This window comes from Trachypithecus francoisi, unplaced genomic scaffold (genome assembly GCF_009764315.1).
Source record: "Trachypithecus francoisi isolate TF-2019V2 unplaced genomic scaffold, Tfra_2.0 Lachesis_group14, whole genome shotgun sequence".
NCBI classification, from domain to species: Eukaryota; Metazoa; Chordata; class Mammalia; order Primates; family Cercopithecidae; genus Trachypithecus; species Trachypithecus francoisi.
The window spans coordinates 42,323,830-42,344,509 of NW_022681459.1; the positions used below are offsets into that span (position 1 = coordinate 42,323,830).

The following is a 20,680-nucleotide window of genomic DNA, read 5'->3' on the forward strand; positions in this document are numbered from 1 at the left end:
GAGTAGCTGGGACTACAGGCGCCCGCCACCTCGCCCGGCTAGTTTTTTGTATTTTTTAGTAGAGACGGGGTTTCACCGTGTTAGCCAGGATGGTCTCAATCTCCTGACCTCGTGATCCGCCCGTCTCGGCCTCCCAAAGTGCTGGGATGACAGGCTTGAGCCACCGCGCCCGGACTTGAGTGCTTATTGTTTAGGGACACAGAACAAAGTGTTTACAAATGAAACAGTATGAAGTCTGGGGTTTGCTTCAGAAAAATCCAGTACAGGGTTGGGTGAAACAAGAGGGTGGGTTACAGGACAAGCAAGACCTGCCATGAGTTTGGTAACTGTTACAACGAGGATTCACTGTCTGATTCTTCCTTCACTACACACCCTGGTATCTATTTGTAATGTTCCATAACAAAGTCTTTTTTGTGGTTGTTGCAAGAAGATGGAGTCTTGCTTTGTGGTCCAGCTGGGCTTGACTTCTGGACTCCAGCAATCCTCTTGGCCTCCCAAAGAGCTGGGATTACAGGCATGACCCACTGCACCCAGCCAAAAAAGTCTTTTTGAAGTGAAAAACAATTTTAAATATACTGCATTGGGCAGAATCTGCAGGTAGAAATAAAAAGAACTAGAAGGAAAGAAAAAGAGAATCCCATGAAACGTACACGGCCTAAGTAGGTAAAGAAATCATGTTATAATAGGAGCTATTTTAACATATTATCAGGCCTTAATTTTCTAAATGCCATGGTTCTACAGCATAAATAGCCAAACAGACCAATAAAACAGAAAAGACACTCCAAAAATAGACCCGTACATGTGGGAATACAAAATTTGCTATGTAGCGTTTCAAATCTATGGAAAAAAGATATTTGTGTCTCTTTTTTTTTTTTTTTTAAGTTTTTCTTGTTTTGTTTTGTTTTTAGAGACAGGGTCTCGTGCTGTCACCCAGGTTGGAGTACAGTGATAGATCACAGTTCACTGCAGCCTCAAACTCCTGGGCTCAAGTGATCCTCCTGCATCAGCCTCCCAAGTAGCTGGAACTAAAGGTTTGTGCTACCACACCCAGCTTATTTATTTATTTATTTTTTTGAGAGATGGGGTCTCATTATGTTGCCCAGGCTAGTCTCGAACTCCTGGGCTCAAGCAATCCTCCTGCCTCAGCCTTTTGAGGTGTGGGATCACAGGCATGAGCCACATTGCCTGGCCTTGTGTCTCTTTTTTTCTCAGAATCTCTCAGTAAGTTATTATCTCAGGACAAGTGAATTAAACTTTACTCTGATTAAATGTGGTCCAGTCAACTGGCTACTTTATGATTATCCTCAAAGTGGGCACAGGCCATTTGAGAAAGAAAGTTTGGTTGGTACTAAGAACCCATAATGACATGTTTGTTTGCCTATGCATTTCTATGTATTCCACATTCCACATTATTTCCTTTTTTTTTTTTTTTTTTTTTTTTTTGAGACGGAGTCTTGCTCTGTCGCCCGGGCTGGAGTGCAGTGGCCGGATCTCAGCTCACTGCAAGCTCCGCCTCCCGGGTTTACGCCATTCTCCTGCCTCAGCCTCCGGAGTAGCTGGGACTACAGGCGCCTGCCACCTTGCCCGGCTAGTTTTTTGTATTTTTAGTAGAGACGGGGTTTCACCGTGTTAGCCAGGATGGTCTCGATCTCCTGACCTCGTGATCCACCTGTCTCGGCCTCCCAAAGTGCTGGGATTACAGGCTTGAACCACCGCGCCTGGCCTTCCACATTATTTCCAAAGGAGCCTACTGAATTCTGGATTCCGTCCCTCAGTGCTGTGAGGCACATGCCCACAAATCCAATATTTAGAAAAAAAAAAAGTCTTTAGAGGTTGGGGACAGTCTCTAAGGAACAGGTGGCTCCCAGCAGACTGGGGGTGAAGGAAGGGAAATCGGAAAGGATGAGGCGTCTGGGGAGAGTCAGGATGGCAAGGAGGTCGGGAGGATCCCACCTGCTCCTCAGCATCACAGGGCTCTCGCTCCATCGGAAGGACCTGACTGAAATCCAAGCTCTCGGGGAAGTGCAGGGCATGGCAGATCTTTCTTGTCTGTGAATTCCTGATGGAGAATCGCATGAGGTGGATTGTCAGGGTCTGGGGCAAATGAGTCAGCTTCAAGACCTGAAAAAGCAAAATCACTCTGGAGATAAAGTCCACTTGGAATGGGAGAGTCAGAGAAATGTCCGGGCTAGTGATGCGTTCTTCCCAAAAAGAGGGAAGCAGGGTGACATCACGGAGTTTAAGGCTCCTGTTCACTGAATCTGCTGAGCTCCTCTGAGAATAATGCAAAACCTGGCTATTCTACCACCATGTGGCCCCCCACAAGAGGCACAAGGGCACAGGGCTCTGCACAGGTGCCAGGACCAGGGGAGCCACGGCACCTGCTCCAGGGAGCTGGTTTCGTCCCCAGGGAAATGCCCTTACGGCTGCTCTCAGGACCCCTCCTCTGGTCCCTCTCACTGATGCAGCCATGAGAAGCCACATCCACGGCTCTAGATATCAGAACCCCAGCGTCTCAGATACTAGCCAGACCCAGATTCCCTTTCTCACCCACCATGGGGTGTCCTGGGGGCCTCTGATGAAATCAGGAAATCCACGGGGGGCAACCCCAGACTAGTGAAGGACAGATGACCCCTGAACAGCACGGGTTTCAACTGTGTGGGTCCACTTATACACAAATTGTTGTAAATAAATACAGTCTGCCCTCCCCCATAGGCACGAGTTCCACATCTGCAACCAAACGCTCATCAAAAATACAGTATCCCAGATGCACAACCGCATAGATGAGGGACTGACTTTTCCCATGCGTGGGTTCCACAGGGCCAACTGGGTGTGACTTGAGGGTGTGTGGATTTTGGTACACACAGGGGTTCTGGAACCAATCCCCCATGTGCACCGAGGGACAGCTGAGTCTGATCTAGGGAAGGCGTACCTGTTTCCCACGGGTCTTCTTCCCACAGTTCTCACAGAAGCACTTACTTGATAACTCCCTGGGCTGGAAGAAGCAGTGCAGGGCATCCTCCTGTCCCACCCAAGAGAACAGGGAAAAGGAAGTGTCGGTATTTCCCACCTAGAGTACTGTATTCATCTATTCTCACACTGCTGTGAGATAATAGCTGAGACTGGGTAATTTATAAGAAAAGAAGTTTGATTGGCTCATGGTTCTGTAGGCTGATAGGAAGCACAGCAGCATCTGCTTCTGGGGAGGCTGCAGGAAACTCCCAATCATGGCAGAAGGCCAAGCAGGACCAGGCATCTTACATGGGAGGAGCAGGTGCACAAAAGCAAATGAGCTGGAGTGCAGGGGCACGCCTCCCAGGTTCAAGTGATTCTCCTGCCTTAGCCTCCTGAGTAGCTGGGACTACAGGCCTTGCCACCACACCTGGCTAATTTTTTGTATTTTTAGTAGAGACAGGGTTTTACCATGTTGAATAGGCTGGTCTTGAATTCCTGACCTCAGGTGATTCACCCGCCTCGGTCTCCCAAAGTGCTGGGATTACAGGCATGAGCCACCACACCCAGCCTGGCTGCATACTTTTAAACAACCAGATCTCATGAGAACTCACTGTCACAAAGACAGTACCATGGGGGACGGTGCCAAACCATTCATGGGAAACCCTCCCCCAGGATCCAATCTCCTTCCCCCTGGTCCTACCTCCAACACGGGGGATTATAATTGAACATGAATTTTTGGGTGGCGACACAGCCCCAACCTGTAGCAGGTACAGCATCCCCACACTCTACAGCTGAGGATTTCAGCTTTTCTTCTGGTTTTGTTCATATCTCCCTTAATGCCTGGCCTGGTGTGGTCCCCTTGGCAGGATCTCAAAGGGCACCTACTGACTGGAGGAAGAAAACAGGAGGGGGCTCCTGTTAAGGGAGCAGTATGAAGGAGGTGGAGGCAGAAAGGAAAAACATTTTTGCCAAAACAAAGGAGAAATTGTCCAGAGCCATGAAAATGAAATAAGCGACTTTTTCGAAGCCAGAGATAGATCAAAGAGGCAAGGGGGAACTGGCCACACTGTATTGTGTGGTGCGATGGTTTGAAGTTTTGTCCTCCCCAAAACCCAGGTCGAAACTGAATCCCCAATGTAGCTAGATGGAAAGGTGAAGCCTTTGAGAAATATTTAGGGAGGACGAGGTTGCTCACGCCTGTAATCCCAGCACTTTGGGCGACTGAGGCGGGTGGATCATCTGAGGCCAGGAGTTCGAGACCAGCCTGGCCAATGTGGTGAACCCCGACTCTACCTAAAATACAAAAATTATCTGGGCGTGGTGGTAGGCAGCTACTCGGGAGGCTGAGGCAGGAGACTCGCTTGAACATGGGAGGCAGAGATTGCAGTGAGCTGAGATTATACCACTGCACTCCAGCCTGAGTGACAGGAAGTCTCCAAAAAAAAAAGAGGGGGTCACTGGGTCATGAGGGCACAGACCTCATGAATGAATTAATCCACTCATGGATTAATGGGTTATCCTGGGATTGGGACTGGTGGCTTCATATGAATAGGAAAAGAGACTCGACCTGGCACATTAGCACGCTCAGCCCCCTCGCCATGTGATGCCCTGCACTGCCTCGCCTCAGGACTCTGAGAGTCCCTACCAGCAGGCAGGCCCTTACTCGGTGCAGCCCCTCAACCAGGACTTCCCAGCCTCCAGAACTGTAAGGAATAAATTACCTAGTCTCAGATGTTGAGTTATAACAACAGAAATGGGCTAACACGTACGGGGGCAGCAAATACCAAGAGAATCCTCTTACCAGTGTCTTCAGGGGCTTTGAGTCCACATCAAAAAGCGACAGTGGAAGGGTAAGCATGCTGCTGTTTCTGCTACTCTCCACGGCACAGTCGAGGCAAATCAAGGAGTCCTTCACCCGGATCATATACAGGGCCTGCAGCCTCTCCACCTGCAAGAGGGACAGCAGAGAGGTGAGATGGGAACACCACCATAAGCCAGGTCAGGTCAATTGCCAGAAGGTGGAGCCAAGAGACAGAAGCTCTAGAAATGGTAGCCGCTAATGCTCTTTGTCCTACTCACAAAGGTGCAAAATAATACCAGTAACAATATTATGAAACTGTGATAAGTGTTTTATGTGGATTAACTCTCTTATTCCTCTACACACTACAGGAACAACAGCTGAATGAGTCAAATGAGCAGCATCTTAAGCTTCTGAGTGCTCTGGTTCTAGGTTCTTACCAAGTGTACATCAGTGACCTGGTCCTTAATCAGGTTCTGGAGTTTGAGGTAGAGTTGGGCAGCATCATGCTGGACAAACACTGGCCACAGAGAAAAGGAACAGCCAATTAGTGAGGTCTTCAGAGTCACTTCTCATGTCCTGCTACCTAGACACACATGAGCACTCATCACTTTGTCTCTTCCTAGCTCCCCAGCCTACCGCAAAGCTAAGCTGACACTACATATGAAGTGATCAATGAACAGTAAGTTTGGTATTGATTTTTGAGAACGCCTCTTAAAACTGAAGCTCCAGTGCCAGCTGCAGTGGTTCATGCCTATAATCCCAAAGCTTCAAGAGGCCAAGGCAGGGGGATCGCTTGAACTCAGGAGTTTGAGACCAGCCTAGGCAACACAGCAAGTCTCTGTCTCTATAAAACATTTAAAACTCAGTTGAGTGTGGTGGCACACACCTGTAGTCAAAGCTACTTGGGAAGCTGAGGCAGGAGGATCACTTGAGCCCAGGATGTTGAGGCTACAGTGAGCTGTGATGTTACCACTGCACTCATGAGATGTCCACAGGGACTTTGAAAAGCACTGATACATTCCTGAGGATCTAGAAGGCCATGCGCATGCCCATGTAAGACCTGAGAGGGCTCCAATCTCTCCCCTCTGACTGACCACAAGGCCATATGCAAGAAAGCAATGAAGGCAAATACAGAATCACAAACTGCCTGCGCTTTGCAGGTGTGCCCTAACAGACACACACAGCCCCGCAGCAAATACTGGAAGACTCACTGGCTCGGGCATTTAAGGAAATCTCTGACCACTTACTATCTGACCACTAAAGTAACCAAATGGAGAGGTCAGTGGTCAGTGGCCACACACTACAGGGAAGATAGATGTCACAGAATTAGTTCAGGAAAGTTTTTTTTTGGGGGGGAGGTGTAGGGGGACGGAGTCTTGCTCTGTCGCCCAGGCTGGAGTGCAGTGGCGTGATCTTGGCTCACTGCAAGCTCCGCCTCCTGGGTTCACGCCATTCTCCTGCCTCAGCCTCCTGAGTAGCTGGGACTACAGGTGCCCACCACCACGCCCGGCTAATTTTTTGTATTTTTAGTAAAGACGGGGTTTCACCGTGTTAGCCAGGGTGGTCTCGATCTCCTGACCTCGTGATCCGCCCGCCTCGGCCTCCTAAAGTGGCCTCCCACGCTATAGGTGTGAGCCACTGCATCCGGCCTTAGTTCAGGAAAGTTGTCACTGAACAATGATCAACAACAAGGACAATAATAAAACAGCAACAACAACAAACGCTGATATGGGGGTCTCTGATGTCGTTTCCACATTACATTATCTAAAATGTTCTCTCTCCAACAAAAAGTACAAGACATAATGAAATAGAAAAGTATGGCCACACACAGGAAAACAGCAATCAGAAGAACTTTTCACTGAGAAGCCCTAGATGTTGGCCTTACTAAACAAAGACTTTAACTGTTATAATATGTTCAAAGAACTAAGAAAACCATCCATGTCAAAAGAAGTAAAAGGAAGTATGAAAATGCTGTCTCACTAAAGAAAGAGTACCAATAAAGCAGAAACTATAAAAAAAGAACCAAGCAGAAATTCTTGAGTTGAGGAGTACAGTAACTGAAACGAATTTATTTATTTATTTATTTATCTGATGGAGTCTGCTCTGTCGCCCAGGCTGGAGTGCACTGCAGTGGCACAATCTTGGCTCACTGCAATCTCCACCTCCCAGGTTCAAGCATTTCTCTGCCTCAGCCTCCCGAGTAGCTGGGATTACCGGCACCTGCCACCAGGTCCAGCTAATTTTTTGTATTTTTAGTAGACATGGGGTTTTATCATGTTGGCCAGGCTGGTCTTGACTTCCTGACCTCATGCTCTACCCACCTTGACCTCCCAGAGTGCTGAGATTACAGGCGTAAGCCACCGCGCCTAGCCTGAAATGAAAAATGTACTAGAGGAGGTCAATAGCAGATTAGAGCTGGCAAAAGAAAGAATCCATACACCTGGAGATAGGTTGATTGAGCTTCTCCAGACTGAGAACGGAAGGAAAGTTGAACATAGTGCTTCTGCAGCCGAAAAGCTGGTCAGCTGCTCACCGCATGTGCAGTTCAACTAACTCTGATACAAAAAAAATGTGATACAAAAGAAGGCTTTATACACAAATGTGAATTTATTCTGAAGCCAGCTTGGAGGAAGCAGCACGACACAGCCTGCCTTTTAATGTGCCATTTCTCCTTTGGAGGAAAAAGGGGCATTTTCATGAGGTGTGTTGTGGGGGTGGGGGGCGTGAGCAATGGCGGTTTTCTACCGGGCAGTTATGATGTACCCAGCTGAGTTGGCGCCTTCCTGCGCAGAAGTAAATTGTAAAAGTGGCCGAGTGGGCACGCTTTCTCCATGCCTTCCTAGTGGGTGAAAGACAAACCCCCAGAAGGTGGAAGTTTCGAGGCCACCCCTGGCAGGGAGGGTTCCCTGGTGGGTACACTTTGGGCTACAAATCTACTGCTAAGTCTCAGAAAAGATCAGCTGGAAGAACTTGCCCTGTTCTCAGTCAAACCTCCTTCAACAACCTATCTCCAAGTTTACAGATTCTTTCTTTACCCCTGCAGGGAATGTCTGGTGAGGGGGAGGTGAGAGGTGGTATTTGCTTTTTTCTAAAGGGCCAAAAGCAGAGGAGGGTAGAGGGGAAGTGAAAAGAAAATAACGGTAAGAAAACTAATGGAACTATCTCTTAGAGAATGGGAGTACTCAGTTACACCCAGATGGGTTCACTAGTGAACGATGGGCTCTTCCAAACATTTATGGGAAAAATTATACCAGTTCCCTAGAACCTCTTCCAGAAGACAAAAACAGAGAGAACACTTCCTAACTCATTCTCTGAGGCCAGCATTATCCTAATACCAAAACCAGACAGACGTTACAAGAAAAAACCTAGAAACCAGTATCTCTCGTGAACATAAATGCAAAATTCCTCAACAGCATAGTAGTGAATCAAAATCAACTATGTATAAAAAGAATCACAGAGGGTGACACAAGCGAGATGGTAGAGAAGGAGGCTCCTGGTGCTCCCTTCTCCCGTGGACACATGGAAAAACTCTCATCTACACACAGATCAACTCCCTCAGAAAGAAATCGAGATACCAGCTGAGAGAGCCCTGCACAGGGGGCAATGGGGAAAACATCCACACATCACAATGGGTTGGAAAAGCTGAGACACACTCGCACCACAAGCCCTACTCTAGACACAGTACCTTACTGTGGGGAAGGAATCCCTGCTCTGAGCTTTCTCCCGGAGAGGTGAGGGTTTGGATCACACATAGGCAGCCCCAGCTTTTGCAGTTCCCACTCAAGGGCTTGGCTGTTAGCTCACCTAGCTCTGGCAGCAGACATGGGTCAGCAGCTATGAATCCCCTGCGACCACAGAGGGCAAAGAGGCAGTTTTAAATGGGCACGTGAGCACTTCCAGCAGCTGTGCTCCTGCGCTCAGCACAGACAAACAGGCAGAAATGCCAGGCTCCCAGTTTCTCCCTGGAAGGGTATGTCTGCGGGCTCTCCGAGCTGTTGCCCAAGGGATGGGCTTCTAGTAATAACTAGCCTGCACCTGGAGCCAATGGGCAGGTAAACAATAGATTTCCAGGAGTCTGGACAGGTGTGTGGGCAAGTCCCATGCCTTCTCCCACCCCCTGCTCCATGATAAAATCAGGTCTCTAACCTCACACACTGAGTACACAACATTTACCCCTCTCAAATGAAGGACTAGCTCCTCAATCCCCGAGCTTTGGGAGTTGACAAGGCTCTGTATTTGTGAGTCCCACAGGGGCACAGAGACCAAAAAACATCCCCCCCAGGCCCAGTGCAGCATGAACAGGCAAAAAGGCCCGGCTCCCACTTTCTCCCTAGAAGGAGTCTGTCTGCACATGTGCAGCTGCTGCCCTGGGGTTTCCATGCATCTGGGAGCTGACAGAGCAGGAAACCAGTGCTCCTCTGAGACCCTGAACAGGCAGGTGAGCACTTCCACAGCGGCTCCCACTCGTTTGCTCGACAGATAGCGCCAAGCTTCCAACCTGTCCATCTCTAAGCAGAGAGGAGCCAGCATTCGCTAGGCCTCTGGGGGTGACAAGAGCAAAACAATGCATGCAGGAGTGTGCAGTTTAAACACGAGTGCAGGCACTTGCCACAGATCCTCTGTCCAGCTTTTTGAAGAGCAAGTGGGGGACAAACACATGCTCCCAGCTTTTCCTTAAGGATAGAATAAACTGGAACACACATTGAACGCCCCAACGTCTCCAGCTGCAACTCAAGGGACTGGCTTCTATCTCCCCTGTCTGGGGCACTGACAGGACTTGACACATTCTAATCTCCTGAGGGCAGCTAAGAACATAGATGACAGTTTGGACAAGCACAAAGGGTCAAGAGGCGCTCCGAGTGTCTGGCAGGGTTATTTGGTAAGTTCGTCTCTTCTACAAGGCCAGTGAGACAAGACTGGGAGAGGCATTTTTCTTATCTAAAGTAAAGAAAATAACAGAGTCAGGAACAATGAAGAAACAGAGAAATATGCTCCAAGCAAAAGAACAAGATAAATCTCCAGAAAATGCCCTCAGTGAAATGAAGATAAGTGACTTACTTTACAGACAATTCAAAATAATCATCACGAAGATGCTTACCACATCTAGGACAGTAATGCATGAACGAAGAATTTCCACAAAGAGACAGAAAAAGGTTCAAAAGAAAGAATATAGCTGAAGAATACAATAACTCAAATAAGAGTTCAATAGAGAAGCTCAACAGATGAAATCAAGCAGAAGAAAGGATTAGCAAACTAGAAGGTAGGTCACTGGAAATCATTCACAGGAGCAAAAATGAAAAAGAATGAAAAAGGGTGAAGATATCTTTTTTTTGAGTAGGAGTCTTACTCTGTCGCCCAGGCTGGAGTGCAGTGGCACGATCTCAGCTCACTGCAAGCTCCGCCTCCCGAGTTCACGCCATTCTCCTGCCTCAGCCTCCCGAGTAGCTGGGACTACAGACGCCTGCCACCTCGCCCAGCTAATGTTTTATATTTTTAGTAGAGACGGGGTTTCACCGTGTTAGCCAGGATGGTCTCGATCTCCTGACCTCGTGATCCGCCCGCCTTGGCCTCCCAAAGTGCTGGGATTACAGGCGTGAGTCACCGTGCCTGGCCCAAAAAAGTGAAGATCTCTTAAGAGAATTACGGGACATCAAGCAGACCAAAATAGGCATTATCAGAGTCCCAGAAGGAGGAGAGTGAGAGGAGACAGAAAGCTTATCCAAAGAAATGACAGTCACAAGCGGCAGATTGACATTTTGGTCAATGGCAGACCACATAAGCACAGTGGCCATGACAAGCAGCCTAGGTGTGTAGTAGGCTGTCCCATCTAGGTTTGTGTAAGTCCACTCCATGATGTCCACACAATGACAAATTCACCGTCTGATGCATTTTCAGAACATCTCTCTGTTGTTAAGCAACACATAGCTATAATGACTGAAAACTTCCCAACCCAGGGAAGGAAATAGAAATCCACATCCAGGAAGCCCAAAGGACACCATTATAAGACTGATCTAAAGCAACCCACGCCAAGACACATCGTAATCAATTTCAAAAGTTAAAGGCAAAGAATTCTGAAAGCAGCAAGAGAAAAGCAATGTGTTATACACAAGGGAAAACCCACAAGTATGGGATTTCTTTTGGGGGTGATGAAAATGTTACGAAATTAGATTGTGATGATGGAGGCACAACTCTGTGAATACACTACAAACCTTTGAATTGCATGGTTTTAAATGGATGAATTTTACAGTATGTGATGCACATCTCAATATAGCTATCTAAAAAAAAAAAAAAAACCCTAACCTATTCATGAATTATTTTGTAGAATATGTTTTCTCTTTTTTATTCCTTCATTTTGTTTTCCTGCAGTTCCCTAACTGTGGCAGAGTAAGCTTGGAGGAGATGCCTTTGTTTACCCTACTGAGAGGCAGAAAAAGGGTAGGTATGGAAGTAAAATGTCCATAAATAATATCAATTCTGCACCTTCAAAGATGTGTGCCTCTTACACAAATGTTTCTATAATCCGAGGGGTCCAGGCTACCTAACTTGCTTCTGGTTGCTTCACTGCCTGTTAGTTCCTCTCTTCACTCTCTCTCTAAGCTTCCCACCCCCTTTGGATCAGCAGCCAGGAGCCCAGTGGGAGGACGTCTTACTGGGCACGTTGTACTTCTGCAGGCAGTAGGCAAGCTCCAGGGGCCGCACTGCTTTCTGCCGGCTGTCCTGCATCTTCTCCAACAGCAGAAGCATCTGGAAAGGCACGCTTCTCCTCTGCTCATCAGCTCCCCTGGGCACCGTGATCCTGTCACACAAGAAGAGCCAGAAACCTTCTTATGTGTAGTTCTCAAAGCTAGATGCACACTGGAATCAGTTGGGAGAAATTTTAAATCTCCATATCCAGGCCACTCCCATACAAATTAAACCAGAATTCTGGCGGGGGGGGGGGGGGGGCGGTCAGTTATCAGAATTTTTCAGTTCCTCAGATTATTTCTTTTTTTTTTTTTTTTTGAGACGGAGTCTCGCTCTGTTGCCCAGGCTGGAGCGCAGTGGCCGGATCTCAGCTCACTGCAAGCTCCGCCTCCCGGGTTTACACCATCCTCCTGCCTCAGCCTCCCGAGTGGCTGGGACTACAGGTACCCGCCACCTCACCCAGCTAGTTTTTTGTATTTTTTAGTAGAGATGAGGTTTCACCGGGTTAGCCAGGATGGTCTCGATCTCCTGACCTCGTGATCCACCCGTCTCGGCCTCCCAAAGTGCTGGGATTACAGGCTTCAGCCAACGCGCCCGGCCACCTCAGATTATTTCAATGTATGGCCAAGGTTGAGAAGCACGATGTGAGTGAATCTGCTCTACAGGGGACCCTCCAGAGAGGGGGATCAGCGCGACCGCTGCCTCAGCCCCTCTGCACCCTGCGCAGCAATCATGCTAGAGCAGAGGGCAGATGGACGAGGTCCTGGCTCCACATCTCGGGCAAGCAGCAAAATGTCCAGCCTAAAGCTCTCCAAACTACAGACAGGTCCTGGGAAGAAAGGCAACACGAAGGGCTGTCTGTGTGGTTTCGCAATGATTCATTCAATTACAGGCATTTCTTGGATGGGAAAAAGGAGAGAGCACAGGGCAGGAAAAGAATTATGGAAAGAGACAGAGAGAGAGAGTGCATTGTGTGAGTGTTGGTGGAAGGAGGGGTGTGTACGCATGTGTACTGCCCACTGACTTACTGCTTCTCTTACTTTGGTCTAGTCGCAACTCTCTCTTTTAACCAAGTTTGTGGCTGTCAACCCTGGCTGCATTAAAAATCACCCAAAGAGGGCTTTTAAAAAGTACCAATACCTGGCTGGGCGCGGTGGCTCACGCCTGTAATCCCAGCACTTTGGGAAGCTGAGGCGGGCAGATCACCTGAGGTCAGGAGATTGAGACCAGCCTGGCCAACATGGTGAAACCCCGTCTCTACTAAAACTAAAAAAATTAGCCAGGCGTGCTGGTGGGCACCTGTAATCCCAGCTACTCGAGAGGCTGAGACAGGAGAATCCCTTGAACCCAGGAGGCGGAGGTTCCAGTGAGCCGAGATCGTGCCATTGCACTCTAGTTTGGGGACAAGAGTGAGGCTTTGTCTCAAAAAAAAAAAAAAAAAAAGTACCAATATCTGGGCCCCATCCCAGACCAACCTAAGAAGTTTTAGAAATAAAGTGTAGGCCAGAATATGCAGAAGCCGATCTTCCCTCTGCCAACTTTTTAAAGCAGATCTCAAAAAGTTCAAGTCACTCTGAATAATAGAATATATTAAATATGAAATAATACAGGCCGGGCGCGGTGGCTCACGCCTGTAATCCCAGCACTTTGGGAGACTGAGGCAGGCGGATCACGAGGTCAGGAGATCGAGACCATCCTGGCTAACACGGTGAAACCCCATCTCTACTAAAAAAATAGAAAAAATTAGCCAGGCGTGGTGGCGGGCGCCTGTAATCCCAGCTACTTGGGAGGCTGAGGCAGGAGAATCGCTTGAACCTGTGAGGCGGAACTTGCAGTGAGCCAAGATCGCGCCACTGCACTCCAGCCTGAGCAACAGAGTGAGACTCCATCTCAAAAAAAAAAAAAAAAAAAAAAAAAAAGAAAGAAAAGAAAAAGAAATAGTACAAACGCTTATCAGCCTGAAGAACAGTCTTACCTCTTCAATATCCTGGTGAAGTCCCTGTTCATTACAAACACCTGAATCAAGGAGTTAAAGCAGCAGGTCTGTCCAATGTTGTGTAAACCAACCAGGCCTATAAGACGAAGAGAAAAAGATGCTGAGGCAAGGCCTAGGTAAAGAAGTTGACAAGGCTGGGCACCATGGCTCACACCTGTAATCCCAGCACTTCGGGAGGCCGAAGTGGGCGGATCACCTGAGGTCGGAATTCGAGACCAGCCTGGCCAACGTGGTGAAACCCTGTCTCTACAAAAAATACAAAAATCAGCTGGGCGTCATGGCAGGTGCCTGTAATCCCAGCTACTTGGGAGGCTGAGGCAGGAGAATCGCTTGAACCTGGGAGGTGGAGGTTGCAGTGAGCTGAGATCGTGCCACTGCACTCCAGCCTGGGCAACAAGAGTGGAATTCTGTCTCAAAAACGAAAAAAAAAAAAAAGAGTTGACAAAAATTAAATGTTTTTCTTAAAGTTACTAAGCACATGAAGTCCTATAAAGTTCTCTTAGGTACAAGGCATTCACTCAGCTTGCAAATGAATTGGAGAGAAAATATCAAACATGAACCTTTAAAAAGTTCGATAACAGGCCGGGCACAGTGGCTCACGCCTGCAATCCCAGCACTTCGGGAGGCTGAGACGGGCGGATCACGAGGTCAGGAGATCGAGACCATCCTGGCTAACACGGTGAAACCTCGTCTCTACTAAAAATACAAAAAAAATTAGCCGGGCGTGGAGGTTCATGCCTGTAATCCCAGCACTGTGGGTGGCCGAGGCAGGTGGATCACGAGGTCAGGAGATCGAGACCTTCCTGGCTAACATGGTGAAACCCTGTCTCCACTAAAAATACAAAAAAAAAAAAACCTAGCCAGGTGAGGTGGCGGGCACCTGTAGTCCCAGCTACTCGGGAGGCTGAGGCAGGAGAATGGTGTGAACCCGGAAGGCGGAACTTGCAGTGAGCCGAGATCATACCACTGCACTCCAGCCCGGGCGACAGAGCAAGACTCCGTCTCAAAAAAAAAAAAAAAAAAAAAGTTCGATAACAAGGGCCAAGCACAGTGGCTCACACCTGTAATCCCAGCACTTTAGGAGGCCAAGGCGGGAAGATCACCTGAGGTCAGAAGTTCGATACCAGCCTGGCCTACATGGTGAAACCTCATCTTTACTAAAAATACAAAAATTAGCCAGGTGTGGTGGTGCATGCCTGTAATCCCAGCTACTCAGGAGGCTGAGGGAGGAGAATTGCTTGAACCTGGCAGGCAGAGGTTGCAGTGAGCCAAAATCGCACCACTGCACTCCAGCCTAGGCGACACAGCAAAACTCCATCTCACAAGAAAAAAAAAAAAGTTCAATAACAAGAAAAGTTTTGGCCGGGCGCGGTGGCTCAAGCCTGTAATCCCAGCACTTTGGGAGGCCGAGACGGGCGGATCACGAGGTCAGGAGATCGAGACCATCCTGGCTAACACAGTGAAACCCCGTCTCTACTAAAAATACAAAAACTAGCCGGGCGAGGTGGCGGGCGCCTGTAGTCCCAGCTACTCGGGAGGCTGAGGCAGGAGAATGGCGTGAACCCGGGAGGCGAGCTTGCAGTGAGCTGAGATCGGCCACTGCACTCCAGTCCGGGGGACAGAGCTAGACTCCGCCTCAAAAAAAAAAAAAAAAAAAAAAAGAAAAGTTTTAATAGTCCATTAGGAAAAGTGAGATGTCACCAAAAGTATATATTTACTCACTGCCAAATGAGTAGTATGAGCAATTGTTGGGAGAGAAAAAGAAACATTAGAGAAAGCATAACTGAGAATATGGCCTCCTCTGATTCAAATCGTTCTCCACGGAGCTAAGTTCAAATGTGCATCTGTGTGGCTCAGAAATGAGAGGGAGTCCACAGTTTGTCTATGTGGGACTCCAGTGGAGAGGTCTCTGCCCAGTCCCCACCACAGGGAGGCAGGAAATCAGAAGGCTGCTTTGGGGAAGATTCGCCTAATCCAGTCTCACCCTGAGAGGCTGAAAGGCAGAAGAACTTACAAGAATACAAGAAAAACAAAAGATAACATTTGACCCCTAGCAACCAACCTCCTCTTTTCCAACCCAACCTTAGGCTCGGCAAACCCCACAAGGTAAGCAATTTAAGGGGGAGGAAGTACCACTAATCTCAGGATTCCTGGGGAAAGGGCTTTGGCTTATGAGATAGGACAATAAGAACGTAAAAATCTGGGGTTGCAGGTGAGCACAGATTTCTACTCCCAGACTATCAGGAGTACATTGCTTCCAGACAGACCTGTCCAAAGGCAGCAGTAAAGACGGGAACTAATGCTAAGGGCCACTAGATGCCCAGCACTGGCTTAAAGCAGTTTCCACAGATGACCCCATTTAATCCTCCCAACAACCCTATGTGCTTGCTACTATTATTACCCCCATTTTCTGTTGTTGCTGTTTTTGTTTTTTTGAGACGGAGGCTCACTCTGTCGCCCAGGCTGGAATGCAGTGGCGTGATCTCACCTTACTGCAACCTCTGCCACCTGGGTTCAAGCAATTATCCTGCCTCATCCTCCTAAGTAGCTGGGATTACAGGCACCTGCCACTGCGCCCGGTTAATTTTTGTATTTTTAGTAGAGATGGGGTTTCACCATCTTGGCCAGGCTGGTCTTAAACTCCTGACCTCGTGATCCACTTGCCTCGGCCTCCCAAACTGTTGGGATTACGGCTGTGAGCCACCACGCCCGATCTTGTTTTTGTTTTTTCAGAGATAGGGTTTCACTATGACCCAGGCTGTATCTCCATCTAAAAGATGCAGAAACTCAGGCACAGGAAACCAGGAGCCATCAAACACAAAGCTCTCCTGCTTCAGAGCACAGCAGGTGAGCTGAGCATTTACATGCAGTCAAGAAAAGGAAAGCGGGAGGGGTCTAATGACCATGAGGGTAGTCCCAGGCCCTGGGATGCTCTCTGGGCTGCTCTGTCTTCCTCTTCATGTTGCTGTCTTCTTCCTTCTTTTCAACAAGATCTGCCGGGGACTGCGGAGACTCAGCCAGGATGGACTTACAGGTTTGTCTCTTGAGCCCAAACACCTTGCCCATTCATGATCACTCAAAACCCCCAGGCCGCGGCTGCCTGGGCCGCGTTCAGGACAGCACTTCACTTCCAGGAAGAGCTTATGTGAGCCAGGCACGATGGGATCTCTGTGAAAATACAACGCGGGTAGGTAAGGATTAGAGAAAGAGGAACGTGTATTCATGTAATCCGTTCTGATGCCAAAGAGCAGGTCTTAGAGGGAGATAAATGTTTGGGGAGACTGACTCATAAAGCTCTAGGCTGGAAATGACAGCTAGGCTACACATCCCCTACCCTAGGTCTTAGGCGTTTCCATTCATTCTTCCTCAGATCACGCTGCCAAATCCTAACCGGGAACGCCCTCTTGGGGAAGGACAGGGAAGCGTGCATAGAACTTTGCTTTGCAACCCAGGACCAGACCCACTTCAGTAAAAGCCAGCACGAAGCAGGAACCCTCAGTCCCTGATGCCAGGCTGGCACACAGACAAAGCCTCGCAACCCGTCCAACACGCAAGGGGACCTCCGGTCCTGGCAGGATAGCCTCGTGTTCTGGCCCGCATCACAGCCAGCCGGCTGCAGCAGTCAGATAAACTTCAGCTGCACGCAGGCTGTAGCACCCGCAGGCCTTAGGCACATCCCGGTGCTGGGCTGGTCTCATGCAGTGGACTGTGGGTGTGACCCAATATTGTGTTGGCCTTAGTGGCCATAGGGTTACCCCTGTACCCTCCCCCAACCCCAGCACAGCAGCACGAAGAGAGACACTGTTTGCTTGGAGGAAGAAGAGGTAAGTGGAGGAGTTTGCCTTGGAACCCAGAACTAGGCTCTCTACAGTAAAACCCAGTACTGGGCAGAGCCTCATCACTCTGATGCTAGACCAGTACCCACAGGCAGATCTCACCCCACCCTAGTGCCAGATGAGAACCCATAGCCCCAGTGACAGGGACTTGGGATCTGGGCTACATCACCAACATGCCAACTACAGTGGCCTTGGGCCCTGAATGAACCTCAGCAGCAGCAGGCAAGCCATCGTGGGTCTTGGGCATGCCCCAGTGCTGTGCCAGTCTCGGCAGCCTGGACTTCAGGCGTGACCCAGGGCTGTGTCAGCCTCAGTGGCCAAAGAATTCCAGCCACAGTGATCCTGAGCTTAGGGCACCCCCAGCACAACTGCAACAGCTGAAGCAGTCATGGGCTTAGGGTCTCGACCAATCAGCCTCTCCTTAATCTCATATGGGTTTCCTGATGAAAGAAGAGCCCAAACAAAGCCAGGCAATGAAGACTGGCTTAGATACCTGTGTCGATGCAGACACTGGCACACAGCCACAAGGATCAAGATCAATCAGAGAAAAGCGACAGCACCAAATGAACAAATTAAGGTGTCAGTGACTAACCCTAAAGATATAGAGATGAGGCCTGGTGTTGGTGGCTCACGCCTGTAATCCCAGCACTTTGGGGGACTGAGGTGGGAGGATCACTTCAGCCCAGGAGTTCAAGACCAGCACAGGCAACATATAAAACCCCATCTACAAAAAAATACCAGCAAAATTTAAAAGGGCATAGTGGTGCACGCCTGTGGTCCCAAATACTGAGGAGGCTGAAGCAGGAGGATCACTTGAGGTCAGGAGTTTGAGGCTGCAGTAAACTATGATTGTGCCACTCACTCCAGCCTGGGCAACAAATGAGACCTTGTAGCTAAATAAATAAGATGAAATAAATAAAATAATACTAATGGGTAACATCTAAGCGCTACTTCTTATAAAAGGTGAAAGCCTTTTATATGTACTGTCTTATTTATCTTTACACAGCCGTGTGAATTAATTACTGTTATATTTCCATTTGACAGATGAGAAAACTGAGATACAGAGAAGTAAGTGCCTTTCCCACTGGCAAGTGATGGGCCAGATGTGGACAAGCTGGACAGGGTTTAAGTCCAGCTAACATGCTGCTCAGAGTGAGGAATAAACTCAGAACCAATAATTGGTGGGAATGTAAATTAGTAAAGCCATTATGGCAAACAGTACGGAGATTCCTTAAAAACCTAAAAATAGATATATCATATGATCCAGCAATCTCACTGCTGAATATATATCCAAAGGAAAGGGAATCAGTACGTTGAAGAGATATCTGCACTCTCATGTTTACTGCAGCACTATTCATAATACTCGAGATAGAATCAACCTGTGTCTATCAAAAGAGGAATGGCTAAAGAATATGTGGACTATATACACACAATGGGATGTTATTCAGCCATTAAAAGACAATGAAATCCTGTCATTCACGTCAACATGGAAGAGCCTGGAGTACATTACTTAAGTGAAATAACGTAGGCGCAGAAAGATAAATACCACATGTTCACACTCACATGTGAAAACTCAAAAAGCTTATTGCTAGAAATAGAGAACAGAAAGGCAGGCATGGTGGCTCACACCTATAATCCAAGCACTTTGGTTGGCTGAGGCAGCTTGAAGCCAGGAGTTCAAGACCAGTCTAGGCAACATAGCAAGACCCTGTTTCTAAAAATAAAAATGAAATTAGCCTGGCATGGTGGCATGTACCTGTAGTCCCAGCTACTTGGGAGACTGAGGCAGGAGAATCAGTTGAGCCCAGGAGTTTGAGGCCACAGTGAGTTATGATCGTGCCACGGCACTCCAGCCTGGGCAACAGAGAAAGACCCTGTCTCTCTCTCTCTCTTTTTTTTTTTTTGAGACAGAATTTCACTCTTTTTGCCCAGGCTGGAGTGCAGTGGTACAGTCTCAGCTTACTGCAACGTCTGCCTCCTGGGTTCAAGCAATTCCCCTGCCTTAAGTGTCCCAAGTAGCTGGGACTACAGGCCTGTGCCACCACGCCCGACTAATTTTTGTATTTTTAGTAGAGACGGGGTTTCGCCATGTTGGCCAGGCTGGTCTCGAACTCCTGACCTCAGGTGATCTGCCCATCTCGGTCTCCCAAAGCGCTGGGATTACAGGCGTGAGCCACCACGCCTGGCCTGGAATATATTCTTAAATTCATTTTGAATGGCTCAGATAACAAAAACCTCTTTTTCTTAGTAAATATTGACTTTCAATAGTTACAGTTGTTCCTCTTACGAGGCCCAGTCTAGGAGGACTCGACTGAAATGATGACAGCAGACAATTCCATCAACCAGAAAGAGGATTTTGAGCTCATCATTGAGGGAAAGCTGATGAAAGACAGCAGAGAGGTTCCAGGCTGCATTTTCCAAGATGTTGTCCTCTACTCCACCAAGACCTCCTGGATACTTCAGTAGGATATAGCAGTAAAACCTCATGGAGCAGATCATTTGGGCAGGCTGGGTACCAAAGGGAAACAGAAAATACAGCAGCCTTTCAGGGCAGATCACACTGGGGAGACAGGGAGGTGGGGCAGCAAGGAAAAGAAAGTGAAGCTTAAAGGTCTAAGGAGGATGGGGAGGGCAACTCGAGCAGAGAGACTGCAGCTGAAGTTAGCAGGCCTGATAAGCATCCACCAGAGAAAACAGCGTGGGTGGATTCCAAGGAAGGGAATTTCCAAACTGAACCCCTGACTCAAAAAAAGACCCCCAGTCTGGGCGAGGTGGCTCACTCCTGTAATCCCAGCACCTTGGGAGGCCAAGATGGGCGGATCACAAGGTCAGGAGTTCGAGACCAGCCTGGCTAACATGGTGAAAACTCATCTCTACTAAAAATACAAAAAATTAGCTGGGCATGGTGGAGGGCGCCTGTAATCCCAACTACTTGGGAGGCTGAGGCAGGAGAATCGCTTGAACCCGGGAGGCAGAGGTTGAAGTGAGCCGAGATAGTGCCATTGCACTCCAGCCTGGGCAACAAGAGCAAGACTCCGTCTCAAAACAAAACAAAACAAAACACCCAAATACTAAACTAACTTAGCTCCTGCCCTACCTGAATTTTTTTTTTCTGGTTCAGGTTCTCTCATGATCTTCCCCAAATGTTATCCTTCTGCTTCGGGGAGAGGAGAGCAACGGAAGGAACTGGCCCAGGCCCACCACTAAAGTAGCCCCAGGACCAACTGGGGTCCTCAGAGAAGCCCCAGAAGAGCCAGGAACGCGCTGCAGAAAACCTGGGGAGGGCGGGGCCTCCACCCAACACTCCACTCACAACTGGACTCTGCCACGAAAGCCAGCTCCAACATTTAGATGCCCTAAAAGGAACAAAATTAACCTTCCACGAACATGATTCAAGCAGCCTCGGTG

At 48.4% G+C, this 20,680-nt stretch overlaps 1 protein-coding gene across 2 annotated transcripts in view; it reads right to left on the reverse strand.

Moving 5' to 3' along the window:
* Nucleotides 1-20,680, reverse strand: part of USP18 (ubiquitin specific peptidase 18) — a 32,794-nt gene that overhangs the window by 5,193 nt on the left and 6,921 nt on the right. For both annotated transcript variants that reach the window (XM_033232991.1, XM_033232990.1), the window contains exons 2-8: nt 16,340-16,604; nt 13,416-13,512; nt 11,407-11,552; nt 5,194-5,273; nt 4,757-4,903; nt 2,933-3,022; nt 1,954-2,121 (exon numbers count right to left, since the gene is read on the reverse strand). In XM_033232991.1, the coding sequence (XP_033088882.1) occupies nt 1,954-2,121; nt 2,933-3,022; nt 4,757-4,903; nt 5,194-5,273; nt 11,407-11,552; nt 13,416-13,512; nt 16,340-16,502 (891 nt within the window). In that variant the 5' untranslated portion in view covers nt 16,503-16,604. The remainder of the gene's footprint in view (nt 1-1,953; nt 2,122-2,932; nt 3,023-4,756; nt 4,904-5,193; nt 5,274-11,406; nt 11,553-13,415; nt 13,513-16,339; nt 16,605-20,680) is intronic.